At 34.4% G+C, this 10,323-nt stretch overlaps 1 protein-coding gene across 4 annotated transcripts in view; it reads right to left on the bottom strand.

The window, feature by feature from the left end:
* Positions 1–10,323, bottom strand: part of Dmd (dystrophin) — a 2,293,239-nt gene that overhangs the window by 1,465,680 nt on the left and 817,236 nt on the right. For all 4 annotated transcript variants that reach the window (XM_029473189.1, XM_021152893.1, XM_029473188.1 and 1 more), the window contains exon 12: positions 1,147–1,297. In XM_029473189.1, coding sequence (XP_029329049.1) covers positions 1,147–1,297 — 151 coding nt within the window. The remainder of the gene's footprint in view (positions 1–1,146; positions 1,298–10,323) is intronic.

The following is a 10,323-nucleotide window of genomic DNA, read 5'->3' as shown; positions in this document are numbered from 1 at the left end:
CTCTAGCTGCATATGTAACAAAAGATGGCCTAGTCGGCCATCACTGCAAAGAGAGGCCCATTGGACTTGCAAACTTTATATGCCCCAGTACAGGGGAACCCNAGGNCCAAAAAGGGGGAGTGGGTGGGTAGGGGATTGGGGGGTGGGTATGGGGGACTTTTGAGATTGCATTGAAAATGTAAACGAGGAAAAAAACCTAATTAAAAAATAAATTAAAAAATAAAAAAAAGAAAAACATCTTGCACAAAGCTAAAAAAATATGATTTTTAATAAAAATAATTGGGAAAACACAGATTAAATATATTAGTTGCTTATATAAAATCTCCAGTTTACCAAGGAGTTTGGTTTTCCATTTGCTCTCTGTATGTCTCTGATTCTGGACTGATCACAAATGTTCCTGGATGCATGTCTGTACTCATGGAGGAGGAAAGTTCCTACTGTAACCACAAATTTCACAACTAGTTGGAACCTTGAATTGTCCAGGGTAAAATAAACCCCATGAGTATTCTGAACCAAATCTGTGTTGATATACAGACACAGACTCAGACACAGACACGCACATGCACACGTATGCACACACACACAAACACACACAATCATGGGGTCTCAATTACTATAGGAGAAACGAAGGAAAACAACAAACACCTTCCAACAGCTAGAAAGTGTATGCCTAAATTTATATATGTAACTTGTACAAAACCTTTTAAAATTTAAAAATATGGCAACACAAAATATTTTCCTCCGCATTTAAGAAGTTTGGAATCCAAAGACAAGGTGTAAACTCTTAGCATCTTCTTGTTTGTTTCTCATATAGATGGTGAGAAAACATCAGAATGGTGCATGACACCTTTTTTTTTTTAAGTAAACTTAATCTTACTATTGTGAGAAGAATCTTAAGGGCTTAATCAATTTTTAAATGATACACCTATTTTAATTACAATATTGGCAACGCTCAAATACTAGAAGACCACAAAGTCAAATCAGAGCAATAATTATTGAAATGATACAGGTAATTTTATTTTAAATTATTGAATAAAAGTTTCCTGTATCTTCTATAAGTTATATGTGTTCACATCTATATGAAGTATACATACATGCACAAAGAGTTTAATACTCCAGAAACCAAACATCATAATGTCTACATACCTTATGTTGTTGTACTTGGCATTTAAGATCTTCAAGATCAGGCCCAAAGGGCTCTTCCTCCATTTTCTTAGTTCTCTCTTCAGTTTTTGTTAACCAGTCATCTAGTTCCTTTAATTTCTGATTCTGGAGATCCATTAGAACTTTGTGTAATCTAAAAACATAATAATATTTTTTTAAAAAGCTGTTGTTACTCTACTATAGCAGTTTAATTTTAATTAAAACACATCTTCAAAAAACACATGTAAAATTGATGGCCTTGATTCCCTTGAGGGAATGAAATAGCTATAGGGCCAGAAGAAGAATAATATGTATATATATGTATATATATGTATATATATATATATGTATATATATATATATGGGAATGAAATATATATATACATATAAATACACACACATATATATATATAAAATTTCCACATATATACTTACCCTTTTATAAATGTACACTTAAGTATACATTTAACACACATATGTATACACATGAACCTATATATATATATATATATATATATATATATACATATACACATACACATACACATACACATACACATACACATACACATACACATACACATATACATATACATATACATATATAAACACATGAATATATATATACAAATATACCCACATGGATGCATGTATATATGTATATATACATACTTATATGTGTGTGTGTTTGTATATGTATTATGCATATATATATGCATGCTTGTATATGTGCACATATATACTTACCCATTTATAACTGTATACATATATACATTGAACACATGTATATACATGCACACCTATATACACATATACACATATAAACACATGTGTACGTGCATATATGCATATATACATACTTATATCTGTGCACATTTGTATGGATATATTATACATATATGTATATGTATACATGTGTGTATGTATATATATATGTATGTGTGTACTTATATACATGTATCCATGTGTGTATATGTATATGTGTTTATATAAATATATTTATGTACACTTATATGCATATGTTATGTTTGTATATGTGTGTATTCATATACATATGCATGTGTATACATATGTATGTACATGTTAAATGTATATATTGATACAATTATAAATGAGTAAGTGTATATGTGGAAATTTTATAAGTTTATATATGTATGTATGTGTATATATGTGTGTATATTTTATGTCTGTATTATATATGTCTATCTGTCTATATTATGCATGCATATATGTAGGCATACATGTGTTTCTATGTGTATATATATATATATATATCACTTTATCAAATATCTAGAAATATCACTATTTCTAAAACTTTTCACATAGTCAGGTAAATGCTAACATTCGAAAATTAAAGAGCAATGGAGCTTGCAATATAGATCTGTTGGTAAAGGCACTTCCCATCAAACAAGGTGACCTTTATTCAATCTTCAGAACTCTCTGAAAGGTTGAATGAGAAAGCAAATTGAGAAGCTCTACCCAGAAGCTGACTGAAACAGATTCAAATTCCCATAATCAAACATTGACAGAGGTCAGGGACCATTATCAAAGAGTTGGGGGAAGGATAGGAACCCTACAAGAAGACTAACAGTGTCAACTAACCTGGATCTCTGGAAGTCCTAGAGACCGAGCCACCAACCAAAGAGCATACATAGAACCAATACCCCTGTCACATATGTAGCAGAGGGCTGCATTGTTGGGCCTCAGAGGTAGAGGATGTTCCTAATCTTGCAGAGACTTGATGCACATCTGTCAAGGAATAGCCAAGGGGGCCCACCCTCTCAGAGTATAATGACTATGCCCAAATGGATGTAGTAATTTAAAGACAGAATTAAGCAGTTTCCCCTCCTCCCTACAATTCCACTGATAGATTTCTCTCAGAACTAATTTATTAAGATATCAATACATTTTCATGGACAAAAAAAAAAGAGAAATAAAATCAACTCAATAAGGTTGTTCACTAACCTCAATATCCATGCTGCTAGATACAGTTCCATCTACACATGTGCAGGTGGCAGGATTGCACACAGACACATTAATGTATGCAGACATGCACACAAACACTATCAATAATAACAATAACAATGAATACAATTTTAAAGTAAAGTTGAAACTCTCTGGTAACCAAATTAATGTACATCATGTTACTGTTGCTTTATGTTCATATGATTTAGTCTATACAGTAAACACCATGAATCATTTTTCTCTTTTAATTTGCATATTTGTGGGATTGCACCTGATTTTTCAACATATACACACGTGTGTGTCTAAATATGGCTGAATATTCTCCTCTCTTCCTACCTTTATGTGTTTAATGTGGCAAGATTTTTGATTTCTACTTAAACTATCACTTTAATTTTGTTACTCTTAGATTGGCATTTGTGTCTATGCAAACAATTTAAAAATACAAGGTTTAACCCCAGTCTTTTAATATATGCTATTACAAACTTTTATGATAATTAAGTAATGCAACTTATCAGTCAGACAATTAAACTCATAATCATGTTAGATACTAGTTTGGATTATCACAGAAGTATATATCCTAGGGTGTATGATAATAGACAGCTTGAGACAAGCAGTTTTTCCTTGTTTATATGTACTTATGAATAGATAGATGGTCTGAAGAACTATAGTTTTAACCTGGCTAAATGGAAGTCAAAGCTGTTTGTAGAAGCCTTTCCCTTCTCCCTGCTGTTTGAGGAATTCTCAGTTTGCAGGAACTTTTCACTTCCCCCTGCCTCTTGCCCCCTGGGGATCCTATCAGGCCCTCAAAAGTGTCAGAGATTCACAGAATGTGGCATTTAAGATTATTTATTATTAAAAAATCTTTTAACTACAAGAAATTTCTGCTTCTGAAAGTAAACCCCATTCCACTTCAAAGATGAACATCAGTACCTCCATGTGGAATTGCTTTGACTGTGGAAAGCTAGCCATTGTGTAAGAAATGACCTAACTTTATCTAAAGACAAAATGCTGTCCAAAATGGACAAATGGACATAAGATAGTTAACTGCTAAGCTATGCAAAGAAAGTGTAGACTATTCATTTATTTTTTATTAGATATTTTCTTCATTTACATCTCAAGTGCTAGCCCCAAAGTACACTATACCCTTCCCCTGCCCTGATCCCAAACTCACCCACTTCCATTTCCTGGCCCTGGCATTCCCCTGTACTGGGACATATGATCTTCGCAAGACCAAGGGCCTCTCCTCCCATTGATGGTTGACTAGGCCATCCTCTGTTACATATGCAACTAGAGACACAGCTCCGGGGTACTGGTTAGTTCATATTGTTGTTCCACCTACAGGGTTGCATACCCCTTTAGCTTCTTTGGTACTATCTCCAGCTCCTTCACTGGGGACCCTGTGTTCCATCCAATAGATGATTGTGAGCATCCACTTCTGTATTGGCTACTCATTGTAATTCCTTATTCATCTAATGTCTGTCAGATGGTCTACGCAAGAAGGTATTAGATAGATGCTTCAACATAAGGAATATTGGGGACTGTCCATGCGGTAAGCTATCTTTGCCATATCTATGACTTTAATTTAACTTGAATTACTGTAATTTATTTATTAAATTAATTAACTACTTCCTTATGACATTTATCCTTGTGCCTGTGACTGAGATATCTTCATAGCTTGTTCCCTACATCTTTGTTTAAGATTTGTAATTAATAATCTATCTGAAAGATGCCCTCTGTTTTGAAATAAGAAGTATGTTTCACTCTCTGAATATATTCCATTCCTTTTTTCTTCTTTATTCTATGAAAGTATGAGGCTTTATATTCATAAGAGAAAGCTGTTTTCTTCATAACTAAATCAGTGCTGGGTATATAGTAGATAATAAATGTCATATGGATGGATGGATACATGAGTAAACTTAATTTTCTAATTAGTGTTATTTATCTTCAGATGAAAGAATTCTTCCAAAAATGGTATGCTCTAGTTTATATATATTCTAGAGATTCAGATTTTCTGTTTATAATTAAACTATAGAGTGGCATACTGTGTATTAGTATAATGGGTGACCACATTTTGCTTGATTGATCTATATTATTTTCATTATTGATAGAAAAAAAACCACCATGGCCAAATGTACTTGACCTCATTTCACATAAATTGTGTTAAAGGCTGAAGCTTATAATCCAACCAATAAGTTTTCAGAACTCATACAATGTCTCTATTATATACTGTTGCTCTTTCAGAATCTTTCAATTTCAATAATCGCCTGTGGAAGAAGACATTAACATTTGAGGCCTGAATGAAACATTAGCAACATAATTTTTAAATTTTAAAGGAACTTAAAATATTTGTTCTACTCTAATTATTATAAAACGGAGACAGAAGGTATAATTAATTCACATGTTGACAAAGGAGTATGGATATACTTTTCAAATTATTTGAAGTAGATCAGTGATTCTGGAGTATGTTTAGAAATGACCTGGGATCTTGTTAAACTGGAGATTCTGATTCTACAGATGAGACTTAGGACAAAAACTTCTGCACTTTCCAGCAAGTTATCAGGTGACTCATATGATTCTGGTTCTAGGACTACCTTGATATGTACAGACATCATATCAGCATCATGGGGTGAAATAATAAAGGCAATATTATATCAAATTGCAATGTAAAATTAAAACCAGGAATTTGGCATCATGCATGTTATGATGTGCACTGCTTGGAAATTCAGCTCAAATTCAGTTCAAAAATCACAAGTGTCTACATAATTCCATTAAACATTCAATATGTTATTTACTTTCTTAATTTGTGAGAAAATGCTACACTTATTTGTTCATAATCACATTTTCTCTATCCCCTACTTCATATTGTATCTAATTCATGATTGAAACAGGAAATATTTGGGGTGGGGGAAGAGATCGTGTTTGTGAAGATATTTTTCTCTCCAAAGTGTTGATGATAATTCATAATGATTTTTCATGTTATATCTTGTGTTTAATCCCAGACACTATTCACATCTCTCCTCCTGCTGATTATGTGAACCATAACATAGCTTCCTCCTTACTGATTTGCTTTCATTTTTCCCTTAACTCTCACAAAGGTTTTAGTTTCCCTCCGCATGTCATAAGCACAATGATCTGAGAGGTTGATGGATCTTGCTGTGCTTATCTTTTTTAGTCCTCATGGAAGCATCAGTAAATCTCTTCTGCTCTCTACAGGTTGCATTTTTTTCCATTCAAATTAATTAGTTTATTCATGTAGGAGAGGAATCTTCTGCTGTCCCCATGCCTGTTGTCCCCTTGTGCTTCCACAGCTGGAAGCTTCATCCTTTTCTTCTCTCACCTCCTACCATCCTTAGAGAATTATGTCAGAAAATCCAAACAAAACAAAACAAAACAAAAAACCATTTAGCTTATTTTATCAGATTTCTAGCTCAAGAATATCGGCATGCACTATCTTATTTCATTTTGAAAGCAGTGGTGCTTTATTTTCTCATTTGGATCCCCCAAAGTAGTGTTAGAGTCTTAAACTGGAAAAATATCAGCCTAGTGATAATCAGATCTTTATGACCATACATGTCTTAACAGATGTCTGTGTCAGCTTCCACAGAGTCAATTTATGGCCACAGAAGTTGAGATTTGTAGAGGTAAGAAATCATGAAAGAAAGTATCAAATAATATTGATAAAAGAGGAAACAGAATGTGGAGATAATTATTTGTATTTATTGACTGCTATTTCTTGATAAGTATATTTTTCAATGTTCTAATTGAATAAACAAAATTTCAAATATTATGCAGATTACTCTGGTCATGTTCCCCAGCCCTCATAAAAAGACATTCCAATATATTTTTAAAAAATCAGTGAAAAATTGGGTAACTATGTAGTAACCAATAAAAATTATATATTAAACTAATATTGTGCAGTTAAGAAATAATTAGCCTCATGTAAGTTCTCTTATTTATGACTATCATTGTTCATTATGCTTTGTAGTAGTTTTGCTTCAAGGAGTACATTTTAAATACCACATCACAACCAATGTGTTTTAAAGATATATATGTAAATGCTTTGTGACTCTTACATAATTCAGGAAAGTAAGTAACATGGAAGCGAAGTATATTTCTCCAAATCAAATAAATAAGCATCAAAGAGAAAGCTTATCCTTTAGATAAAGTGGATTCAAATTTAAGTAAAGTAAATATTAGAGCAAGTTGTTGTCTTCATTTTTCATTTTTCTTCTTCTCGGGGCTGGCAGTAATTATCAATGGTTTATGAAATACCTTCTCCTAGATACAAACTGTAGAAGGATTATATATTTGATTTTGAAAAGTAACTCATAAGTTCAAAGCAAAAACAACCTTACTATTAAAGAACATAAAATGGAACTATACAATTGTATATAATGTAAGTGCATGAGTAAAATAGGAGAGTATATGGATACACTAATTCCTTCCTTGTCTATGATCCCTTTATTATATATATATATATATATGCCTCGCTATTACATAGCTTTGTCCTGTCTTTTCCTTACACAAAGCCTTTTTGTAGCATAAAAATGAATTTAGTCTATGTGATGGACTGAATTGGAATCATCTCCAAACTCTCCAGTCCTATGAGCCTTTGGGTTGTCCAATGAGTCACACTGTCCCTATTTTAGGACTCTTGTTTTAGCTGTTGCCACTGGTCATGTTCGCTAATTCCTCATCCCTTCTTATTTAAATCTCAAGATAAAGGGATCAACTATTAAAGTCTTCCTTAGATCACAAACATATAAACATAGTTTAAACATTCAATGATTCCTTAGCTTAGCCCTTTGTAATATCTTTGTATATAGTCTTAGTAGTTATTTTCATCATGATCTTTATTTATTGGATATCAGCTACTGTAGAATACAACAAGGTTCATGACAACTACAGTTTTCTACCTCCCGTGATAATTCAAGGTTCTTTATTATGTTTAATTCCATTGGGGGAAATGAAGCACCTCAAGATTGTTAGTTAATATTTGTAACTGAAGATAGAAAGGGACATGGGAAATATACTTACTTAGAAACATTCATGCATTTATATTTGTTTGCCAAAAGAAATGCAATATTATTGCAAGAAATTGTTACATGCTATAAATGGTTCCATAGTAATGTTTCATTTTTAAAACTATAAAATATTCTATAAAACCTATTGTTCCTAAAAATATTGCACTCCCCAGTTTTTAATAATCATCCTCAATGTTGAGCCATAAAAAATCCCCAAAACATTCCCTAAAAACGAGAGAGTGGGGGGTTGATGTTGTTGTTGTTGTTGTTGTCATTTTTGTTGTCTTTCCTTCTGCTACTGTTATTTCTAATTGTAGCTAAGTAGTAATATTGTTAGTTTAGTTTTCAAATGATCCAGTGAAGAGGAGATAAACATTTAGGAAAATGATATATTAAAATACATGGAATTGGAGAAAGAGGAACACTACTCCATTGCTGGTGGGATTGCAAACTGGTAAAACCACTCTGGAAATCAATCTGGAGCATACTAGGAAAATTGAAAAGACCCAGCAATACCACTCTTGGGAATATACCCCAAATTGTGCCACCATGATACAGGGGCATGTGTTCCACTATGTTCATAGTGGCCTTATTTGTGACATCCAGAAGCTAGAAACAATCCAGATGTCCTATGACATAAGAATATATACAGAAAATGTGGTTTATTACATAATAGAATACTACTCAGCAACTAAGAACTAAGAAAACATGACTTTTGCAGGCAAATGAATGGAACTAGAAAACATCATCCTAAGTGAGGTAATGCAGAACCAAAAGGTCATGCAAGGTATGTACTCATGAATAAGTGGTTTTTAGCCATATATATATATATATACATATATATATATTACAGAAAATATAACTCAAAAAGGTCAACAAGCTGAAGTGTCCAAGTAAGGGATGCCTCAGTCCTATTTGGGAGAGAGAAGAAAGCAACCTCAAGGGGGGGAGGAGGGACCCCTAAGTGAAAGGGGATGGGGGGGTTGGAGAGGGGAACATGATGGTGTGTGTGGGGGGGGGAGACTGAAGCCCTGAGGGCCAACAGAAAGAATGGAAACAGGCAACCTCAGGTTGTGGGGACCCTCCAGAATTCACCAGAGACCTGGGAAATGAGAGATTCTCAGGACTCAAAGGGAGAAATCTTATATGAAATGCCCAACAGTAGGAGAAGGGAATATAGAGCCCACCTCCAGCAGAAACTCAGGGTATCAAGTTAGGGATGGGTTGCCATTTCATAGTCACATTTCTGACCCATAATTGTTCCTGCCTGAAAGAATTACAGGGATGTAAATGGAAAGGAGCCTGAGGAAAAGAAGGTCCAGTTACAGGCCCAAAGTGGGACCCAGCTTAACGGGAGGTCCCAAGGCCTGACACTGTTACTGAGGCTATGGAGTGCTCATAAAAAGGGACCTATCAAGACTGCTCTCCAAAAGACCCAACAAGCAGCTGAAAGAGTTAGGTGCAGATATTTGTACCCAATCAATGGGCAGAAGTAGCTGACCACTGTTGTTGAATTAGGTAAGGCTGAAAGAAGCTGAGAAGGATGATCCTGTATGAGGACCAGCATTCTCAATTAATCTGGACCCCCAATATCTCTCAAACACTGGACCACCAATCAAGCAGCACACACCAGCTGATATGAGGCCCCCGGCACATATACAGCAAAGGACTGCCAGATCTGTGTTCAATCAGAGGTGATGTACCTTACCTTCAAGAAACTGGAGGCCCCAGGGAGATTAGAGGTCAGGTGGGGTGGGAGTGGTAGGGGTGGGGACATCCATATGGAGACAGGGTGGGAAGATCTATGGGATATATAACAGTTAGAGGGTGGACAGGATGGGGTAGATAAAATCTGGAGTGTAAAAAAAATTTAAAAAGTAAATTTTAAAAAATAAAGTACATGGAGTATTAATTTCAGGTTGAATTTACATTTTTATGCAAGTCAGTCTCAAATTCATTAATTAATTAGGAATAGCATATATCACATTATTTTCCACTTGCAGAAAAGAAAAATGAAGAAAGAGTACATAATAGAAAAATATGGGGCTGGTGAGATGGCTCAGTGGGTAAGAGCACCCGACTGCTCTTCCGAAGGTCTAGAGTTCAAATCCCAGCAACCACATGGTGGCTCACAACCATCCGTAACGAGATCTGGCGCCCTCTTCTGGAGTGTCTGAAGACAGCTACAGTG

Source organism: Mus caroli, chromosome X (genome assembly GCF_900094665.2).
Source record: "Mus caroli chromosome X, CAROLI_EIJ_v1.1, whole genome shotgun sequence".
NCBI classification, from domain to species: Eukaryota; Metazoa; Chordata; class Mammalia; order Rodentia; family Muridae; genus Mus; species Mus caroli.
Note: the sequence above shows the minus strand (reverse complement) of the source record. Positions and strands in the feature narration are given on the sequence as shown.